Source organism: Notolepis coatsorum (assembly GCF_963971535.1).
Source record: "Notolepis coatsorum genome assembly, chromosome: 19".
Lineage (NCBI taxonomy): Eukaryota > Metazoa > Chordata > Actinopteri > Aulopiformes > Paralepididae > Notolepis > Notolepis coatsorum.
This window is the reverse complement of record NC_140183.1, coordinates 74,434,139-74,458,094: the sequence shown is the minus strand read 5'-3', so window position 1 is coordinate 74,458,094 and position 23,956 is coordinate 74,434,139. Positions and strand designations below refer to the sequence as shown.

General features: G+C 46.0%; 1 protein-coding gene across 3 annotated transcripts in view; it reads left to right on the top strand.

Moving 5' to 3' along the window:
• The window catches only part of osbpl3b (oxysterol binding protein-like 3b), a 181,388-nt gene that overhangs the window by 156,268 nt on the left and 1,164 nt on the right, over window positions 1-23,956 (top strand). For all 3 annotated transcript variants that reach the window (XM_084336436.1, XM_084336434.1, XM_084336435.1), the window contains 2 exons: window positions 18,643-18,769; window positions 22,435-22,557. In XM_084336436.1, coding sequence (XP_084192562.1) covers window positions 18,643-18,769; window positions 22,435-22,557 — 250 coding nt within the window. The remainder of the gene's footprint in view (window positions 1-18,642; window positions 18,770-22,434; window positions 22,558-23,956) is intronic.

Here is a 23,956-nt window from a genome sequence, read left to right as displayed (position 1 = left end):
AAGCCATACCACCTTCTGGGGAAATACTACCTCTGGACTACTAACTACTACAGAAAAACTTGAGTAACAAGTTTTTTTTACAACTCAAGTTCAGACCTATGTAACTCTATTACGTTAGCACTAAAAGTAAAAAAAAAATCTCTGGAATCAGAAACTTCAGAATGTCATCTTTCAAAAGAGACCAGGCTCATGCATGTGCTATAAGTATGAAGTATGTTGTTTTGGTTTGCAAAAAAAAAAGTATGCAGTCCTCAAGTTCAAGTTCAAAAATTGCCACTTTTCGGGCGGCTAGGTGGTGCAGTGGGCAAGGCACTCACCACCAATGCTGGAGACGCTGGGTTCGAGCCCAGCTCTCCACATTGTTTTCAGTTTGGCTGGTCGTCCGTACTAATACAATTGGCAGTATTAGGGGGAGGGAAAACTGAGGGGTGGGGATCGGACGTTGTGGACAGCGACTCCTACAGGTCGGTTGGTGCGCCTGCGCAGTAGAATCAAGAAGCGATGGGGGCGGCGTCTCTCCAAAGCGCAGACCCCTGACGCTGAAAGATCGCGCCGCGCAGGTGAAAAGATGCGACGGCTGCTACCTCGAGTACCGGAGGGGACTCGTGCTATGTATGGCTTCGTCCACATTGCAGCCGGCTTGTGGGAGGCAAGAAACAGCGTTCGAGACAGGGGAGGGTTGAATTGGACGATACGAAAAATAGAAAATGGGAGAAAAAGTGGATAAAAAAATATTGCGGCGTTAAAAGAATTATGCGTTAACGCGTTAACTTTGATAGCCTTAAATTTTACACTTTACAATGGAATACCAGAATGTATATCCCGGACCGTATTCTATTATTTTTTTCTTTTTTGAACAAATTTTTTTATAATTTTTTTGACAATACAAACATTAACAGTAAATATCTCAATAAATCACAGGAATATGTGACCCCGACCAGTGCTTTAGCCCACATGTCTATATTTTCATTTTCCAGATTTTTCCAGATTGTGAAAGTACAGAATGTAAGCTTTCAAATGATGTGTCATACTTTGAAATCTGAGAATGTTATTATTGTGATGTGCTAATTTTAAATCTTGTAGCAGTCTTTTTTCCCCAGAGACTTAGGCTATGGTTAGACTAGTGTATTTGTGGCGTTTTTTTATACGTTTTTGAATACGTTTCATGTCCCTATTACACAGAAATGCGTTTTTTGGCGGGTTTTTTTGGATACGGCTGAAACGCAAAATTGTGTTTGCGTTTTGGAGAAACGCTAAAAAACGCGCAGACAACAGCGTGTAGTCTGCATGAGCCGTTGTTGCGAAAACGCCCATGCGCAGTAGATACCATCTGCGTGCCCTTCCGGTGACAGAGAGCTGTCCCAAACCAAATAGCTGCAGCTACTATGTGTTGTCAAGTTATTGTTATAAGGACCCCAGTCCAAGCTACAACAGTCTGCATTCCCTTAACAATTGTTTGTATTGAGCCGTATTGTATTGTACCCATATGCAATATGTTAAAGAAAGTTTACATCCATTCATTCTGCTAGCATTACCGATTGGCACTGCCACTGGATAACATGAGCTAGTGTTAGCTATCAAACCCTGTTAGCTCAAAGCTCCTCTTTCAACTTAACAAGCATTAAACAAAATGGCCCAGTCATCTATTCACCTTTGTTTAATACACACAGCGTTGTCTCTAATGTTATCTAACCACTGATAGCTCCCGATATCATCAGTTTGGTGCTGGCTAAGTAGCGTGAGCTAACGTTAGCTTCTAGCCACAATGCTATACTGTTATAATGGCAAATTCCATTGACGTTAGCATGCAGCTAACAATGCTACCGATCGTTTTTTAGACTAAACTATCCGCTCTTGGTGGTCACTTGTGTTGATGTTAGTTTTGTTTCATCAACAAATGACAGGCAGAACACACAGTGAATGTATCCGTTTTGTTTATTGCACTTTTATTAGGCTTTGCTGAAAAAGAATTGCTGCATTGAGTAAATAGGCAAGATGGTGGCGCGGCATAGGCGCCTGCCTTATTGACATTTTCTTTGCTGGAGCTTCCAGGAAGTGTATTATTGGCACATTCAAGTTCTGATTGGTTGAAATTGCCTTCATGTTTGCCACCTACTGCCACCTACTGCTTTGGCAGTGTACTACATCAGTGTGCTCGGGTGACAAAAACGAAAAAAAAACGAAAGTGTGACTCGAGGCGCACGACGTCGCGGCGAAACGCATATGACAATGATACGAAAATGAAACGAAAGGTGTAACCGCACCCTTAAGCAGAGAAAACAGCTCTTAAAGATTTGACACCTCTCGCCAGGATTCTGCTGGGCGTAAACAATACCTCCCAGCCACACCTCTCCCCTGAATAGTATTAACATAATTAAGTGCTGTGACAGCCATGCTGTCATGACAGATCAGATACAAAATCAAACATTTTGTATTGTAGTAGTAATATAACTACTAGTCTGAATAATGTATATTTCAGTTATTGAATTGAATTGAAAACCTTTATTTATTAAATTAAATTATATTGACCTATTTGTTTACACAGCTTGTGTTGTGTCCAATCTTTCGCAGCATTATTCATTAGACACATAGGCTACATAGTGTATTCCAATATCTGTTTTATTGATTAATGATATATTTGAAAGAATGCAGGTTATAGCTGTATAAAACAAATGTCTGTCCCATTGTACCAATCAATGGGATATATTGCATGTTGGCTATAATGATTTTATAAAAAAGAGAGAGATTAAATGCATGGCCATATATTTATACATTCATGTGACATCACAGCATATTGTTGTCTTAAAATGGAGTTAATCTCTTTTTTTAACACATTAATTTGAGTCTCCAATCGAACCGAGTAGTTGTGTTGTAAAGAGGAGAACAACGAGGAGTAAAGCGTTTCCAGCTCTACCAATTTGGAACAACGATTCTTGCGTAGGTTGGAGGCAAAGACCGTAGTGTAATCCTTAATAAAACCCTTTACCGACATCCATAACATTCTGGGATCCTGTACTGAATTCGCATTACTCCGCAGGAATTTAATAAGTTCAACTTTGAATTGTATTATGTATTCATTGTTTTTCAGCAGTATCGAGTTAAATCGCCATCTTGGGGCTCGGGATGACAGTATACCAAATGAACCTTTCAGGAGTAAATAGCTGTGATCTGATAGTGCATTAGGCACCATTTCCACGTCATAGCTATCAAATAGTCTAGGGGATGCAAAAACATAATCTATTCTGGAAAATGTCTTGTGTCTTGCAGAGCGAAACGAGTACTCTCGGGCCATTGGATTGAGTAATCGCCATAGGTCATTTACACCAGTATTCTTGGCCCAATCCTTTAGTGCATTAGATGCATGTTTCTGATCATTGGAATTGGTGGGATTAGATTTATCCATCACGGGATCCCAATTAGCATTAAAATCCACGCCAATTATAAATGAATACTCAGGAAGGTTCAACATTGCTCTAGTGAGTGTAGCGTAAAAGTTAGCATCGTACAGATTTGGGGCATATGCCGCTACCAACACGATTTTCCTATTACTATATTCTACTTTAGCTATGGTTACTCGGCCATCCGCATCAGACCATACGTCCAACAATTTGATATTCAACTTCCGTTTTGCGACTATAGCAACCCCACAGGCTCTCGTTCCAAAAGATGAGTAGCTAATGTTATGATATATTTTGTCTGCTAGCATTACGTTATCCTTCACTAAGAAGTGCGTTTAGCTTAAAAGAGCCACATCAACCTGTTTGTTTTTCATCAGTGTAAGCACACTTTTGCGTTTGTGTTGTTTATTTAGTCCCCCAGTATTCCAAATCATTATATTCAAACTAGCCATAATCTAAACATGTTGTTGTATTCTTGTGTGTAATTCGTCTGGAGTTAAACTTCACAATAGATATATATCCAATTATTGAGGTCCTGTTGAGAGCCGAGCCTGAAAACATACATATAAACCCAATCATATAATCCCCCCCTCCCTTACACGACCAGTTAGCCCAGAATGAGCTATTTATCCTTAACTTTCCTAAGCAAATTGCCATAGGATCTTAAACTTTTTGTGAGGATTCGCCTGTCCCTGGACCTTTTTCCTGTGTTTTCCCTGTCTACTCTCCTCTACTCTTCACCAGCCCCCACCCTTGCGATGATTTACTCTCCTCTACTCTTCACCAGCCCCCACCCTTGGACATCCTTGATCCTCTACCTTCACGCACCTGTTGGGAGTTTGCAATCACCTCGGGAGAGTACATAGGTTGCAGACTCCCCTCCAGTCCTTGTCGGGTCGTTCTGTGTTCTGGACTCTGTGTTCGTTCTGTATCTATGTTCACTCTGTGTTCATGGAGTTCTGTACGGTTACCATCCTGTACGTTACCATCTCCTGCCGCGTCTCCGGCGTGAGACGACGTGCCAGCCATCACCACCTGTCGCCGTTTGCCTGGAGTGGGACACCGTCTTCGCTCTCTAATTCTCTACAGGAGGTTTTCCAGTGTTCCCACTCCAGACGTCAAGCCGGCGCGCATCGCTCCCTATTTCCACGGGAGGATGCGTCTCTTGGCCCCGGTCCCCTGGGACCCCTGTGTTCTGCGCTGCCCGTCTGCAGCATCCGAGGAGGATCTCCGTGCCAAGCCTGGAGTGGTGTTCCCACTCCAGACGTCAAGACGGCGCGCATCGCTCCCTATTTCCACGGGAGGATGGCGTCTCTTCGCCCCGGTCCCCTGGGACCCCTGTGTTCTGCGCTGCCCGTCTGCAGCATCCGAGGAGGATCTCCGTGCCAAGCCTGGAGTGGTGTTCCCACTCCAGACGTCAAGACGGCGCGCATCGCTCCCTATTTCCACGGGAGGATGGCGACTCTTCGCCCCGGTCCCCTGGGACCCCTTTGTTCTGCGCTGCCCGTCTGCAGCATCCGAGGAGGATCTCCGTGCCCAGGCCCCCGCTGTCGGGCCCCTGTCCCCGTGCCAGGCCTCCGCCGTCGGGCCCCTGTTCCCGTGCCAGGCCTCCGCCGTCGGGCCCCTGTTCCCGTGCCAGGCCTCCGCCGTCGGGCCCCTGTCCTCGTGCCAGGCCTCCGCCGTCGGAACCCTGTCCTCATCCCTGTAAGCAGCTCTGGCCCTCGCCCTGTCCAAGGCCTTAACCCTGTTCTCTGTCCCTGTCTCCAGCCCGCCTCTCCGGGCCTCTGTCCCTGTCCCCCTCTCCAGTGCCCCTGGTCCTGGCCCTGACACTTAGCCCTGGTCCTTAGCCCTGGCCCTTAGCCTTAGTCCCTTAGCCTGTTCGCCTCTTAAAGGCACAGTGCCGCATTTTCCAGATTTCCTTGTCTCTAGTGTTTTTGTGTTCTCCCTTAAAGGGACTGTGCCGCTTTTTGTTCTATAATAAATATTTGCCCTGTTTTGGCTTACTCTCATACCTGTCTTGTGTTGTGCGATTGGGGTCGGTTACAAACCATAACACTTTTAATTCTACCTTAATAGAATGTCACCCGTGGCTTAGCCACTCTCCTGTTAAAATAATAAAATACAAATAAAAAATATGCCTCAAATATCATAGTATATTCACTTAAACCTTATACTAACATGTATAAGTTAAAACATATCGAAGAATAAGAAAGGTGTATAGAACCAAATTATAGACACCTCAAAAAATAGAGAACATTTGTTTAAATCTTAATCTAACTTTGCCAAACTTAAACACCTAGATGAAAAGGAAGGTTTTAAATATGTGTATGCAGTTCATCCCCCAAACAGGGGTAGGCAGTATTCCGTTGTAAAGGTTGTTCTTTCAGATGTGATTCTTGTGTATGGTCACAAATTGTTGTTTATGTTCCAGCGCTTTCTGCATGCCATAGGGTGATATTATTCCAGAATATTCCGATATGACACCGAGCGTTGAAAGAGTCCAGAGTATTCCAAAATGTCAACTACATAGCATGACTTGCATAAAACCCATTAATCTAGCGGGCCCAAACCGCGAACCTTTACAATAATATAGTATCTGGCGTCACATATTAACCTATCTCTACATCAATGTCATCAAAGTTTGTTTGGTGCCAATTTTGGTGTCCAAGTTATAACGAAGTAATCAAAAAATTAAAAAGAGAATAAGACTTAGCCTCCTCCACGTTGTGGATCCCTCATGTACTCCTCGGCTTCTTCAGGCGAGGAAAGCTTTACCCTTATTCCATTTCTATCCATGGATGGTAAGATTTGCAGGGTAGCGTAGTGTAGGTGGGAATCCCTTCTCAAAAAGACGAGTCATCACTGACTTGTAACTAGCTCGTAGGGCTACAACCTCGCAGCAAAAATCTTCGTAGAAATACACTGGTTTCTCGTTGTATTGCAGATTTCCCCTCTTCTTTCGTGACGCCCGGATAATCGTGTCTCTTATTCCAGTTTGACGTAGGCTAGCAATAATCACTCTAGCTTTGTTGTTGTTGTAGTCTCGGATGCCAATTCTGTAGCGCTGATCCACTATTGGTGTTGTGGAGAGGATATCTGATCCTAGGATTTGAGCTAACACTGTCGCGAACGAGTCGTTTGTGCAGTCAACTGATTCATCCAGTCCTACTATACGGATGTTAAATCTTCGGGAATGACGTTCCATTTCGAATATCTTAGCTGTTAGCTTCTTGTTGTTGTCATCCATCTTCATCGTTAGTTCCACGATGCCGTCATTTAAAGCCCCTTCGCCCGTAATGAATCTCAGTGTATGTTCAACCAAGGTGGCCTCAGCTACATGAATGCGTTCGGTTTGTACTGCAGCCGCTACTTTTAAATCCTCGATTTTGGCTTCGATAGATTCTTTGATAGCGTCAGCCTTAGTGTCAGCCTTATCAACCTTATCGGTTAAGATCTTTATTAGTTTAGCAAGAGACTCTATATCGGATGAGGTGGCGGGGACGCTGGAAGAAGTGGCAATTTCAGCTGTTTTTCTTTCGATCTCTCCAGCCAAATCCCGAACGGAGCCCGTATCCACAGGCAAATCCTCTGTAGCTAGTTTGGCTGTTGCACGTGTATCTTTCTTTGGTCCCATCTTGATTCTTTCAGTCGATATAGTTAGTTGAAGATCTAGTTTATATATACGTCGAGGTTTAAATACATTGGTGTTGTAAAAAGTGGTTTTTGAAGCAAAAATTATTTAAAAAAAACGGGCGAGAGCTATAACCAATGCGACCGTTACATGCTGGTGCTAAACCTGAAGTCCCGTATTCTATTCTTTATTCTTATTTTTATTCTTATTGACTACCTAAATGTTTATTGTTTACTGTGAGCGATCTGTAGTGCCGAATTTCCCTTGGGATAAATAAAGGATTTCTATTCTATTCTATTCTTAACACTTTGAGTGCCGGGACACGTCTTTTCACGTCTTTGCTGGCCATGCTAAAGTTGCCGGGGGACGCTGTACAGCGTCCTTATATCAATATTTCAAAAATCTGCGATCGGATTCATATTCCCCCTCCGCTGGCCTGAGATCCACCAGCAGGACCCACTGAGCTCTCTGGCGGTTCAGGAGCGCCATCTGGTGGCCGATCGGCGCAATCGCCATACAGGATGTTGAATAGAGGTTGTCATGACGACCGTAGTACTTCCGGGCGCTCGCTATGGTTCATGGGACTCTGGCTCGTCACGCTACACGGTGATCGATTGGCAATAACTCGATAAACAACATGATTTGGACGTATATACCATTATACAAGCTGGAGATGGACCGGGTAAAAATATATCCCATAATGATAAAATTTCTACTCGACGATGATCGCCCAACGGCGCGCGGAGACTGGGGTGAGTTTCAGCGTGTAACGTTACCGTCTTAGATACTAACTGCTATTATCAACATTTGACCCACATTAGATGATTGGTATAACGCTGCCCACGGAATTATAAACGCCCCCTCGCCCATCCGGTCAACATCAGATGACGTGTAGTAACTTCTAGTAGTACGTCTAGTTGGAATTTTTTATATCGCGCTGATTGCCATCAAACTGTATTTCATCATCAATATAATGCATTTGGGGCTATATATCACGTTCTGGAGAAAGCTGCAGAAAGAGATGAAAACATACTTATACATTAGACCATACTTTACTATGAATATGTGAATGAAAAAGTTTAACGTTGCTACACAATGAACAATACATATAGGACTTTGAATGGGCCCTAATAATGGCAATGTAGCAATAGAATTTAAAAAGTTATAGCCCTGCAAAGAAGGGGACTTTCTCCATAGACAAATAGCGCTGGCAATCTATGGTATATCATTAATTTAACCCAAGGCAACCAAAGTGTTAACAGTAACAACAATACTTAAAGTCTGAAATGTCCACATTGTGATTGGCGGGTCAAATTGAAGCAATATTTCACTTTGGTAGAATATTTGTTCGCTTATTTGCATACTTCCAAATGAGTTATCGGGGGTAATCAGCATTGATCTTTAGCAGGCCTATGAATCTTTAATCACCTTTCAGGCAAATAACTTTTTGACAAAATGGTAATAGGACACAAAAAACTTTATTTGGGTCACATTGCCATAGTTTGCAATCTCTCTCAATATGTAATGTTGTCTATATTATGTATTACCGTATGCACAGTAGAGTTCCTGCGGTCATGGAAAACCTAGAAAAGTCATTTAATTTGCAAACTGTGTTTTCCAGGCCTGGAAAGGTTACGTAAAATGAAATTATGCATATTCCCAAAATGTTTTTGAAATATCATGAAAATATATTCAGTGTTTAACATCAGGCTTGGCTGCTCATAAACCTTGATAACATTGAAGAGGTAGAAATGTTGCCAATTTCCTGATAACGATACCTGTAGACCAGGGAATTCAAATTAATGTGTTTCGTTTATATGCATAATAATACTACAACTCTATACATAAATCTGATTAGCACTATATTCAGTAGTACTAATTTATATATTTTATATCAAGTTTAATCTCCTGTACATTGTATATTACTATTGCACTTTACTGTTACATTTGCACTCTGGTTGGATAATAATGCTGGAGCACTCATACAGTGTCACTATGACTATGCGTGTGGCTCCTGGTACATCAGCGCCCCCAAAAGTCAGAAAATAAAACTACAGATATCACAAAACAAGCTAATCAGGGTAATACTAAGGCTACCCGCCCGAACCCACCTTGACCCATCACACTTTGAGAACATGAGATGGCTAAAGGTGGAAGACAGAGTCAACCAAATAGGGATGTGCCTAGTTCACAGAATTGTGCACGGGCCACGGGGTAGTGCCAGTGTACTTCAACAACTACTTCAACCGAATCAGGGACACCCATGCATACCCAACTAGGCGTAGCTCAACTGACTTTGTGCCAGTCAGATTCAGGAGTTGTATGGGGAAGGAGTAATTTTTATATTCTGCAGCTGTCTTTTGGAACAGTCTGCCCAGTGACCTGAAAATCGTAATCAATGCTGTTAGATTCAAGTCCAGCCTAAAGACATGGCTCAAAAGGGACTATAATTAACCCAGACACTGAGCTAAAAGGCACCCTTACATGTTTTTATGCGTCTGTTATGTATATAAATGGTTCAAGTACCTCGGAGCCTACATATCCGAGGACTTGACATGGACCACACACATTAACAGTGTGGTGAAGAAGGCACGACAACGCCTCTACTTCCTCAGGCGCCTAAGGAAGTTCCAAGTCAGCCAGAAGATCCTTAAGAACTTCTACTCATGTACAATAGAGAGCATCTTGACCGGCAACATCACCTCCTGGTTTGGGAATAGCACTGCAAAAGACCGAAGCAGACTACAAAGAGTGACACGTGCAGCCGAACGCACAATTGGAGGGGGGCTCCCCACCCTCCAGAACATTTACTACAAGCGTTGCAAGGGCAAGGCTAAGAGAATCATTAAAGACTCCAGTCACCCGAACAACTGCCTCTTTGAACTGCTGCGGTCAGGCAAGCGATACCGGAGTCTCAAGGCGAGCACAGAAAGACTCAGAAGTAGCTTCTATCCCCAGGCCATCAGGCTGCTAAACGAACAATGAATGAACACTACACAACAACAACCACCAAACGCACATAGCACACACATCCACACGCACACACTCACTTTAAACAAACACACTGTAGCACCCACTCCACACACTTTATAGCACACACCCACTTTAAACAAACACACTGTAGCACCCACTCCCCACACTTTATATTTATGGATGAAGGATTGCACTACAACTCGTACACCTTACTGTAAATTGTACCTAAAATTGTACCTCATCCCATTTCTGCTTTGCACTAGATAGTACTGTACATTAGTACACTGCATAGTATTGTGTATTGTATATTATATGGTAACTCAGAACATTGTACATATGTCTATACCGAACACTGAGACCTCATTTTCTTCTTCTAAATTCATGCTATATTATGTTATTATGTTATTTGATACTATCTTGTCTAGCACAGTCTCTGGAGCGTAACAGTAAGAAGCATTTTGTATGAAAGTATTCTGTACTTCTGTATGACAACTATTAAAGAACTTGAGAACTTGAGAAGGCCAAGTTCGCCTACCATCGGTATTGAGACATCGTGTATATTAATATTTGAATAGTCATATTTGGCACTATATCGTCGAGTTGGACGTAGTCTATTAAGCTAATAATAGTCTGTTAATATATAGTGCTTCGTGCGGTGAGAATACTACCGTGGTCAGTACCCCATCGTTTCGGGCAGAGAACTGGCTGCTTACCCAGGGTGGTTGACCCTATGTGAAGCTGCACCCGAGGAGCCCCAGAGCCGACGAGCGAGTGGACCTGTATACCGGATTATTCTACCGACGACAGCCCGCCTTCCCAGGCACGGATTATGCTTTGGATACTTTGATTATTCCATGGATAAAGACCCCCGACACTGCCGTGTGTTGGAACCCCCCCCCCCTGGAGAGGACGCAAGGTGAGGAGACGCTCTGCAAGACGAGGTCGCTTCACGTCTCTCCCCCGTGGACCGGAGAGAGCCGGCCCACAAAGAGTCCACCTGCTTTCATCTGTGGTCCAAGGATCGCCGGCGCATTGAACGGCACTACAGTGGGTTCACCTGGGATACCCTTGGCCGGACGAGGCAGCCGGATTCTACCCCCCCCCCCCCTCCTACTCCTGTCGGCTTACAAGCGACCGGATTAACCCCCTCTAGTGTATCTAGTATAATCATTAAAGTATCATTGCTGTTATTCCTTAACTATTCCAGGTCGTATATTTACCACCTGCGCCTTCAGAGATTGGACATTCTCTATTGATATACCGACGAATACTCCTTGCCATAAAAGTGCATACTATTTCAATTCATAAATGTAATTAAGTGATTAAGTGCTTATTCTACACACCATCGCTGTGTAGAAATAAAGACCTGTTTCTAATTCGTACATTTGTGTTGGATCCGTTTCATCTACGTGAGAGTGTTCATGATAATATATTTATGCCGTGTACTGGGTGGCCGAATATTAAGTACAAAGGTAGTGGTAGTAAGTATCATATCTAGTAATACAGTCAGGGAATTGTACCCCTCAGTTACAATTGGTCCTTCGAGCCGGAGGGTAATTAGTGTAATATTAATATAGTGTTATTAATATTGAAATGGCCTATGATGAACACTCCACGAAACGATCCTCCTAACCAACGCCCGCAGCGCGAACGACGGCTCCCTCAGTACTTAGAGGCTTACGCTGTCAGTCAACAACCTAGTCTTCTACTAACAGTAAACGCGGTAAAACTAGAAAGTAAAAGTATGTCTAACCCCAACGCCCAGACTACCCCGACCATAGAGGCCCCTACGGGCTCTAATGTAACTGACCAAGTTCACGGTGGGGACCAGTGGGAACCAGACATGACTTCACACCCCGCCAGTACTGAAGAAGTAGTCCCCGATGAGTCCCGGGAGGAATACAACGCTACCGAGAGAGAACTCGGCACGGAAGAAGATGGGGAGAGCACCGTGGAGATAGAGCTCCAAGGCTCCGCAAGGAGTACCCCGAGGGAAGGCTCCCCTATACAACCGCCTTCTCCCAGCGAGGCAGAGAGGACCCTACAGCAGGCCTTCCTCATCAGCCTGAACGCCGCTGCTGAACGCGACCGACTGCAGATCCAGCAGCGAAGCGAACACGAGCAGATACGTCTAGAAATAAGACGCATTCAGATGGAAGAGAATGTGGCCCGAGAACGAGCCGGTGCTCAACGGGACGCAGCGCGCGACAGACAGCAGTCGCAACTAATAGAACAGCTGATCAGACGGACAACACCCTCTCCCTCCGCCAGAGGCTCCAGGAACTCGTCTAGACACACCTCCAGGGCGGCATCCCCTAGCCGAGTAAACAACCCTGAACTTGACCAACAGACGAGGTCTATACCCCCCACAGACCACCTCCCCCCACCGGTCCAAGCGAGACCTAGCAACCGGGAAGGAGCAGCATATCCTGTGGAGAGGCTAAACCAGAGACTACAAGCACTGGATGACCTAACTGAAGACAAAGAGGAAGAGGAGGAGAACCACGCCCGAAGACAGCACAGTACTCTACCGGACCAGGAGGTCCGGTACAGCCCAGGCTATACTCCCGCGGAGCTGCGCTACAGACCCCCGACTCTATACACGGGTGAGCACGACGCACGACCCGCACCGAGGAACAGCACCTGGACAAGCGGGCCATGGTACACTGCCGGTACCAGCCCATACCAAGGAGCGGGAGGAGACTCGCCTAGGAGGCCTCTCCCCCAACGCTCGCCGATGTATCCACAGTCAGCGTCATACATTGGCACGCCTATGGTACCCGACTTCACCCAAGAGAACCGGGCCCAGTATACAGAACTCCTAAAAGTAGTGCGTGTGACACTAAGCTACCAGAATAAAGTCCTGGACACTTACGCCGTCCTCGATGACGGGTCAGAGAAGACCCTGCTGCTCGCCTCCGCTGCGGCCCAGCTAGGGCTGCGGGGAAGCGAAACCCAAATGACAATTCGGACAATAAGACGAGATTTGAAGACGATAAAGGGCGAGAATGTCTCATTCTCTATCGCAGCAAGCGGCCAGCCTGAGCGACGGTACCAGATTGCAGACGCTTTCACCAGCCAAGAAATAGGACTGTCGCGGTACACATACCCCGTCGCCAAGCTGATGGAGAAATATGCACATCTGCGCAAGTTACCGATCCCGCTCATAGACAATGCTATGCCGACCCTGTTGATAGGCTCCGACCATGCAGACCTCATTGTCCCGATAGACCGGGTTCATACCGGACCCCGAGGCTGTCCTGCAGCAGTCGAGACCCGTTTGGGATGGACTCTCCAAGGCTCGCTCGCCAAATCTCTCAACCGAAGTACAGCCACTAGATGTCTCCACTCCCGAGTCACAGAGGGAGAAACCGCACTCCTGCAACACGTAGAGCGGTTATGGACCTTGGAACAAATGCCCTTTAAGAACGGAAAGAAAGACATTCGCTCTAAAGATGACATTTACGCCATTCACCTCCTCGAGACAGGGACCAAGAGAGTCCCGGTCAACGGCGTGTTGAGATACGCCACGCCACTCCTGCGGCGAGAAGGAATGCCTACTTTCCACGCCAAGACAGACGCCACAGAACGGTACCTGCTGAACACGGAGCGGCGCTTAGCCAAGAACCCCGCCCAAGAGAGTGTATACCGCGCTGAGATTGAGAAGCTCATCACAGCGGGACACGTCACAAAGATGGACATTAAAGAGGCTGACCAGACCACTGAATCGTGGTACGTGCCCCACCACAAGGTCCATCACAACGGTAAAGACCGCATAGTATTTAACTGCAGCTACCAGATCGGATCCCAAAATCTGAATAAAGAGTTACTGCCCGGTCCCACACTCTGCCCCTCCCTACTCGGCGTTCTACTCCGCTTCCGCCAGGAAAAGGTGGCCATCAGCGGGGACATTAAAGGAATGTTCCTGCAGGTGAGATTAGTAGAGGCGGACAAGCCCCTGTTACGGTTCCTATGGAGAGAGAAGCCAGGAGATGAGCACCCAGCCATCTACCAATGGGAAGTCCTCCCCTTCGGAACGACGTGCAGCCCCTGCTGTGCGACATTTGCACTACAGAAACATGTAGCAGAGGACCCAGCAGCGGACGAAGAGGTCCGACACAGCGTAAAGAACAGCTTCTACGTAGACAACTGTCTACAAAGCCTTTCAACCCAGGAAGAAGCCGAGGCTCTCCTGATTAAACTCCGCGCCTCATTGATCAAAGGCGGCTTTGATCTCAGGCAGTGGGCCAGCAGCGATCCGCAAGTACTGCGCAGCCTCTCCTCCGAGGACAAGGCAGCCAGCAGCGAGACCTGGATGGCTACAATCCCGGGAGAAGCCCAGGAGATGACCCTGGGATTGGTGTGGCGATTCAAAACAGATTCGCTTCACTACAGACACAAGCCCCTGACTACGGAGCAGGGAAGGCCGGCGGCGGCGCCGACCACCAGACGGAGTGTGTACACAACACTCGCCCGACAATATGACCCGCTAGGATGTATTCTACCGTACACCACCAGGGCAAAAATGATTGTACGAGCATTGTGGGACAAGGACCAGGGCTGGGACGACCCCATTCCCGCACACCTTGCATCCACCTGGAGAGAGTGGGAGATGGAGCTCCACTCACTCCCAGGCGTTAATATGCGCCGAAGCTACTTCCCACCCACGGTGAGGCCAGAGACATGTAAAATGGACTTACACGTCTTCAGTGACGCCTCAGAGGTCGCCTACGGATCAGTAGCCTACTTGCGGGCCCAAGACCAGGGGGGAGAGATCTACACAGCATTTGTCCTCGCCCGCTCGAGAATAGCCCCACGCAAGCAACAATCTATCCCACGTCTAGAGCTCTGCGCAGCCCTAGCCGGAGCGCACCTAGCCACGCTCATCCAACGTGAGCTCACCATACCGGTGTCTAGAACAATCCTGTGGTCAGATTCCACGACGGTACTCGCCTGGATCAAATTGGACTCATGCAAGTACAAAGTCTTCGTGGGAGTCAGAGTCACCGAGATTCAAGACTTAACCGAAGAGTTAACCGGAGAAACAGAGTGGCGCTACGTTGATACAAAACAGAACCCAGCTGACGTCATCACCCAGGGGATGCCCCTGGATGACCTCACCCGTCGCAATGTCTACAGTGACGGCCCCGCATTCCTAAGACTCCCGGAAGGACAGTGGCCCATGCCTATCCCGAGGGAAGCAAGTCCAGAGGAGGTGGAAATTAAGAAGTCTGTGTTCTGTGGATTGAGCACCGTAGCCTCCACCGACCCTAACATAGACGATTGCACGTCCATAGAGAGTGCACAACAAAGAACATTCCTGCGGTACCACCCGGAGTGCAAGTCCCCCGCTGATATGTCAGCAGCTAACTACGAGGAAGCAGAATTGCTTCTACTGCAGCGAGCCCAGAGAGACTCGTTCCCCGATGAATTGGCCTGTCTACAGGGAGGAAAGCCCGTCCCATCCGACAGCAGATTAATTCACCTGGCCCCCGAGAGCGACGCTCATACCCTCATCAGAGTGGGTGGTCGCCTACGCAGAGCCCCCAATCTACCGGATGACATTAAATACCCGATCGTATTGAACAGCCGACACAAGGTCACAGAGCTGATTATAAAGAAATACGATGAGGATGTACATCACGCAGGAGCAGAAAGAGTCTTCGCGGAAATCAGACGTCGTTACTGGATCCTACAAGGAAGAGAGGCGGTACGACGCTTCCAGCGAACATGTCTAGACTGCCGCAAGTGGCGCGCGCAGCCCAGCATACCAAGGATGGCTGACCTTCCTCCATGTCGCCTCCGAATCGGTGACAAGCCATTCCACTCAACGGGTATGGACTGCTTTGGCCCGCTGCACATAAAGAAAGGAAGAGGAACCGAGAAGCGGTGGGGTATTGTATTCAAATGCATGACCACCAGAGCGATACACATCGAGCTTCTCCCGACCATGAGCACAGACTCATTCCTTATGGCCTTCCGTAGATTCACATCACGGAAAGGAAGACCGTCTACCCTATTGTCCGATCATGGGACAAACTTCAAAGGCGGCGAAAGAGAGCTGAGAGAGAGCTTCCAAGCTATGGGCCCAGAACTTAAGACCCACCTCGCTCCAGCACAGGTTGATTTCCAATTCAACCCCCCAAACGCACCCCACTTCGGTGGCACTTGGGAACGAGAAGTGCGCTCCATAAAGACAGCCCTGTACGCAGTACTTGGGGCCCAGACTGTGGCGGAAGAAGTCCTAATGACAGTCCTCACGGAGATTGAGGGAGTACTTAACTCGAAGCCCCTCGGATATGTCTCCAGTGATGTGGCGGATATCGACCCAGTTACCCCCAACACACTCCTGATGGGGCGGCTAGATCCTGCATTACCACAGACAATGTACCGGCCTGAAGAAGCGAACGGCCGACGAATGTGGAGGTACAGCCAAGTATTAGCCGACAAGTTTTGGAACAGTTTCCTACTGCACTACCTACCGTCTCTACAGACCCGCCAGAAGTGGGTAAAGGAGAGAGACAATTTGACAGAAGGAACAGTCGTCATGATTATTGATCAATCACTGCCCAGAGCTATGTGGCCGGCCGGCCGCGTAAGCAAAGTGATCACCGGTGCCGACGGCAAGGTCCGAGCAGCTGAAGTGCTCGTCCAGGGTCGCACTTACACCCGTCCCGTGGCAAGGCTCATAGAACTGCCTCGACTCCCAGACACAATCGATGATGACCATGACCCTACAACCCTATGACTTTGTGAAGTTGACTGACCCCTACAGCAAACCCTTATGTGTAAATAGACAACGCGATTAATCTGTCTCTGTTTAACTGATTAGGTCTGGGACCTATTCAGGGGGTGGCTGTTGTGAAGGGCCAGATTAAACCGAATATATATATTTATTTATATATATATATTTAATTGTATTTGTATATTCTCTAATATTCCCTGATATCCCTTGTATATTCCTTGTACAATATGCATTGAATATCCATTCTAGCCTACTGAACATCCCATAATAGTCTCCATTCTACTATTGGTCGAGACCTTGGTGCCAGGCTGCCATACCCCTCAGACCCAGTTCAAACGTACCGCTCGACATGTACGAACAAGTCCTAGTTCCGCGTAGGAATTTGGCTACCGCACCACTAATGGGACTATTTGTTCATAGTGCGTATATATACTGCGCTACTAAAGTAGGACTTTCTTTTCAGTCCAGTTTCTTACCCTCCAATAGAGTCACAGACGTAAAGCCTCCCCGCGACGCCACGTGTGGGAGTAAGGCCAAGTTCGCCTACCATCGGTATTGAGACATTGTGTATATTAATATTTGAATAGTCATATTTGGCACTATATCGTCGAGTTGGACGTAGTCTATTAAGCTAATAATAGTCTGTTAATATATAGTGCTTCGTGCGGTGAGAATACTACCGTGGTCAGTACCCCATCGTTTCGGGCAGAGAACTGGCTGCTTACCCAGGGTGGTTGACCCTATGTGAAGCTGCACCCGAGGAGCCCCAGAGCCGACGAGCGAGTGGACCTGTATACCGGATTATTCTACCGACGACAGCCCGCCTTCCCAGGCACGGATTATGCTTTGGATACTTTGATTATTCCATGGATAAAGACCCCCGACACTGCCGTGTGTTGGAACCCCCCCCCCTGGAGAGGACGCAAGGTGAGGAGACGCTCTGCAAGACGAGGTCGCTTCACGTCTCTCCCCCGTGGACCGGAGAGAGCCGGCCCACAAAGAGTCCACCTGCTTTCATCTGTGGTCCAAGGATCGCCGGCGCATTGAACGGCACTACAGTGGGTTCACCTGGGATACCCTTGGCCGGACGAGGCAGCCGGATTCTACCCCCCCCCCCCCTCCTACTCCTGTCGGCTTACAAGCGACCGGATTAACCCCCTCTAGTGTATCTAGTATAATCATTAAAGTATCATTGCTGTTATTCCTTAACTATTCCAGGTCGTATATTTACCACCTGCGCCTTCAGAGATTGGACATTCTCTATTGATATACCGACGAATACTCCTTGCCATAAAAGTGCATACTATTTCAATTCATAAATGTAATTAAGTGATTAAGTGCTTATTCTACACACCATCGCTGTGTAGAAATAAAGACCTGTTTCTAATTCGTACATTTGTGTTGGATCCGTTTCATCTACGTGAGAGTGTTCATGATAATATATTTATGCCGTGTACTGGGTGGCCGAATATTAAGTACAAAGGTAGTGGTAGTAAGTATCATATCTAGTAATACAGTCAGGGAATTGTACCCCTCAGTTACAATAATAATAATAATAATAATAATAATAATAATAATAATAACAATAATAATCAACTTTATTTGTATAGCACTTTTCATACAAGAATTGCAGCCCAAAGTGCTTCACAGCAGTGATGTAGACACAAAATAGACATACCGGTAGGCATAAAATGTGCATAAAAATAGACAGAATAAGAGCAGTGCAATAGAATTTACACAAATTTGTATAATTGCCGAACTTCTTTTCATTGTGCTGTAGCGTAATTGTGCTGTATAATGACAATACAATTGAATCTAATCTAATCTACTCTAATCTAATGTTATCTAATCTAATCTAATCTAATCTAATCTAATCTACTCTATCCGCCACACAGGTGCCATGCCAGCCGACCATGACCAGTACTACGGCTTCACCAGGTTTGCCATTGCGCTGAACGAGTTGGACCCATCCTTAAAAACGCTGCTCCCGCCCTCGGACACCAGGCTACGACAGGACCAAAGGTGAGGGTCGAGGGTTCCAACGTACTCGGTTTACGAGGAATACGTTTTCACATCCCATGGTATCAGAAACGTGACGTTGTTTGAACCGGACCACTGTTTCTCAGTGCGCTGCTACCATCTGCAAATGCTAAGCGATACGATGGTGTGATCGACGATGTCGATTGGCAAAGCTATAGTCACTTTTCCGCACCTACTCCCCAACCAGCGCATGCACAGATTTCTCAGGGAGTGTGTCTGGACAATCCAGATAGACTCCCTGGGCAATCTGCGCATGCAGAGTTTGGGGAGTAGGTGTGGAAAAGTGACTCTGCCGAGAAAGTGCCGATCGGCTTGGGATTGGATCTCTCCATGTTCAGGACACTCAGGCTTATACAAAGTATATTGGATCATGTCCCCAGCACCCCCACAGCCGTAGCTACAACCACTTTATTTATTAATTTTATCCCCCCACGCTCTCCCATGAGCTCCATGTAATGCGGAAGTGCAGTGGTCTACGTACTGTACAGTATGTTGATTGCTGTGTGGTTAGTGTGTGTGTGTGTGTGTGTGTGTGTGTGTGTGTGTGTGTGTGTGTGTGTGTGTGTGTGTGTGTGTGTGTGTGTGTGTGTGTGTGTGTGTGTGTGTGTGTGTGTGTGTGTGTGTGTGTGTGTGTGTGCGTGCGCGCGTGTGGATGTGCCTTGATGACCTGATCCATTGAAGTGCAACAACACCTACATTCATCACACAAAGAGATGTGTCTGGGTAGTGTAGAGGTCTAAGCACTGGAGTGTCTGGGGTAGTGTAGAGGTCTAAGCACTGGAGTGTCTGGGGTAGTGTAGAGGTCTAAGCACTGGAGTGTCTGGGGTAGTGTAGAGGTCTAAGCACTGGAGTGTCTGGGTAGTGTAGAGGTCTAAGCACTGGAGTGTCTGGGGTAGTGTAGAGGTCTAAGCACTGGAGTGTCTGGGGTAGTGTAGAGGTCTAAGCACTGGAGTGTCTGGGTAGTGTAGAGGTCTAAGCACTGGAGTGTCTGGGTAGTGTAGAGGTCTAAGCACTGGAGTGTCTGGGTAGTGTAGAGGTCTAAGCACTAGTGTGGCTGGGTAGTGTAGAGGTCTAAGCACTGGAGTGTCTGGGTAGTGTAGAGGTCTAAGCACTGGAGTGTCTGGGTAGTGTAGAGGTCTAAGCACTAGTGTGGCTGGGTAGTGTAGAGGTCTAAGCACTGTTTCGGCTGTTCTTTTAAATAAAAGCGTTGTCTGACACCTTGTCTCGCAGCAATGTGTGGGACGGCTGCAATGAATCAACTCTGTTCATAAGCAGTCTGTTTGGAAATATGCCTTGACACTGATGGATTGCTGCTCTGAGATTCTGTCGGGCTGAGTGGGTTTTGAGGATCAGGCTGTATGACATCACCATCTGTCTGCCTCGCAATGATGACATCATAGCTCATGAGATAAGATAAGCTGTTCCTTTATTGATGCCAGGTGTACAGGTAATATAAATGACAATAAAATATAGAGAATAGAAATATCAGAGTAGAGGTACTAAGGAAGTAAGGAACAAGTTAAAATATGAATAAAAGAAATAAAGGTGAGTATTGTCACTTGGACAGGTGAGACATATGTATACTCTATTGATAAATTATGTCATAACATCAGTTGTAACAGTGTGTAATTTGAGGACAAACTAATGGTAATGTTACGGCCCTATATGTGTGTGTGTTCCCTGTACCCGTCCCTGAGCCCATTTAGACATATAATATGTCTAGGTGATTTGTACATATTAGATTAGATTAGATTAGATTTAAATGTATTGTCATTATACAGCACAAGTATAGTACAACGAAAAGAGGTTTGGCATCCAACCAGAGTGCGAATGTAACAGTTAAGAGAGTGATAGTAATAATATACACTGTACAGGTGATTAAACTGAGTATAAAATATATGAATTAGTACTAAAAGAGTATAGTGCTAAATCAGATGCATGTACAGAGTTGTAGTATGAATATGGACAGTGATACAGGTATAAAGACACTATGGTAGTAAGTCATACTGGCCAGCGGCGTAACTTGTAAGAGTAGGTAAGGGATATGTACAGATATAGATATAGTATCTGCAGATATGTAATAAGGATTATTATGCAGGTATGTAGACGAGATGTGGATAGATATATATATGGTAAGAATAAATATATCTATGCAATATATCCAGTATGGGTTATATGCAGGTGTATACGTAGGTATGTAGAAGGATTATATGTAGGTATATTCAGACAGATATGGACATATTCCCACTAATAAGACTGTAGAGATGGTTGGTGCACCCCATGTATGTTTAAGCAATTATATAGGATATATGCTGCTTCCAAATTCCTTGTATGTATTACATACATAAGTTACATACTGTTGGAGCTTACTGGTCAGTACATGGAGTGCAATACAACATACTACATACTTGGAGGTTGGTTGGTTCGATTCCAGCTCCCGGCAGCGTGTTAAAGTGTCCTTGGGCAAGACACTTAACCCCTAACTGCTTAACCCAATGAGCAGGTTGGCACCTTGCATGGTTGCCTCCGCCATCTGTGTGTAAACTTGTGAGTGAATGTACTGTAAGGCACAAGTCGTAAAGCATTTTGGATAAAAGCCCTATATAAATACAGTCCATTTACCATCATTGGAAATGTTCGCTGACCCTGGAACTGGAAATGATCTGGTGTGAGGACGTGTGGGATCAAAACCATCACGTTGCAACCATTCACTCCGTATACTTCAAATCCTTTTAGTATTCACACAAATCTCTTTTGCATACAGTATTTGCATACAATATAGTATGTGTAGCGTGGAGAATTGGGAAGCAGCCATATGCTCTTGGTGATTCGGCAGAGCCTTTTCCAAGGAGACGATGGGCCACCGACACACCCTTGAAGCTCTGCCAATACTCAGATCAGTTTAGATGAGATGGTCTCCTGTGGGGATCAGATTGTGCTGTTTTCTACAGCACTACACAGCAATGAACAGGGAAGAAATAGAAAAGCCTAAAGCCTATATACTGTATATATATAAGAAGTAAAAGCAAACCTTTATACATGAATATATAGTAGAGTATGTACGCCAGAAATACTGTATATGCATATGGCTATGCTTATCTACAAGTGTACAGGTGGTTACTGAAAATAACAGTATCATGTGAGCAGATATATACAGTACAGTATGAAGGGGTCGACAGTGGCTCGGGAAGTAGAGCAATCGTCTGGTAATCCGGAGGTTCCCGGTTCGATTCCCGCTCCTCCCGGCCAGCGTGTCGAAGTGTCCTTAACCCCTAACTGCTCCCGATGAGCAGGTTGGCACCTTGCATGGTTGCCTCTGCCTCTGTGCATATGTGAGTGAATGGGTGAATATGAGGCACGAATTGTAAAGCGCTATATAAATGCACCATTTACCACTTGCCATTTAGTATGAACGTATGTATAGCAGATATACAGCCAGTGAACACATAGTGTACATATAATACAGCGCAGGCTACTGATATTCCTATCAAAAAAGTACCCGGTACAAAGAGAACGTCATCAGGTTCAAATGGCAGAGGTACAAAATATACACATGATTATTATACGTTATACGTTATATTTTTGGCCTGACTCGTGCTTGTTCCCGGTGTGTTCTGAACGTGTCCCCCCGTGTCTCTGTGTCTCAGACTGCTGGAGGAGGGGGACCTGGAGGCTGCTGAGGAGCAGAAGCAGAGGATCGAGCAGCTGCAGAGGGACCGGCGGCGCGGCCTGGAGGAGGACAACACCGTACATCACGCCAGATTCTTCAGGTAAACATGCCGTCTCGTGGCTTCCTCGCAGGGAGGACCATTTATAACAGTGGACGGGGGCGAAGCACCGCGAGGCACCACCAGCTGTGCCAGACGGCTTCCTTTTCAGCGCTCACCGTAACTGATTGGAGCGCTCGTACCAGCTGTGCCCGCTCTGCGCCCGGGTTTTCGGCAAGGCGCAGCCGGCTACACAGTTATACCTTTAATGAAATAGATTTCTAAAAACATCTACATTTATCTATATCTATATTTACAACATATATATATATATATATATATATATATATATATTCATATCTTTCTGAATATACCTGCATATAATCAGCATATATACAGCATATATATTTATATTTACTCTATATATATGCATCAACATCTATCTGTACATACCTGCATATAATCCTTTTTACATATCTATAGATACTATATCTATATCTGTACATATCCCTTACCTACTCGTACTAGTTACGCTGCTGGCCAGTATGACTTACAGTACTACCATAGTGTAAGTAAGTAATACTATAATTCTGTACATACATCTGATCAGCACTATTACTCAGTAGTACTAATTTATATATTTTATATATCCAGTTTAATCACCTGTGTACATTGTATATTACTATTGCACTTTACTGTTACATTTGCACTCTGGTTGGATGCCAAACTTCTTTTCGTTGTACTGTTCTTGTGCTGTATAATGACATTACTTGTGAATTTAATCTAATCTACAAGCCGCCCCACACGTACACAGTTATACATTTAGTGGGGGGAAAAACAGCCAGGCTCCTGCCCGCTCCAGATCTGACACTTCACGGCGCTCCGCGGTGCTTCGACTCCTGCTGTGTCCCTGCCGTGAGAAGGCAAACGCATAATATAGGCCCACGGTGGTGCAGTGTACTTTGTTTATAACACCCATATTAATTTGTCACCCTAACAATTCACTGTGCTTATGATGTTCAATATCAGCATTTTGTCAATCAAGCCCACGACAAATACATTTCCCAAACTGATACAATAAAACTAATTTCTCATCTTGCATCTCATCTCATCTGCTTGACTATATTATGTACAGTATGTGACCTGTCCCAGCCTGACTGTGTATGTGACCTGTCCCAGCCTGACTGTGTATGTGACCTGTCCCAGCCTGACTGTGTATGTGACCTGTCCCAGCCTGACTGTGTATGTGACCTGTCCCAGCCTGACTGTGTATGTGACCTGTCCCAGCCTGACTGTGTATGTGACCTGTCCCAGCCTGACTGTGTATGTGACCTGTCCCCCAGCCTGACTGTGTATGTGACCTGTCCCAGCCAGCCTGTGTATGTGACCTGTCCCAGCCTGACTGTGTATGTGACCTGTCCCAGCCAGCCTGTGTATGTGACCTGTCCCAGCCTGACTGTGT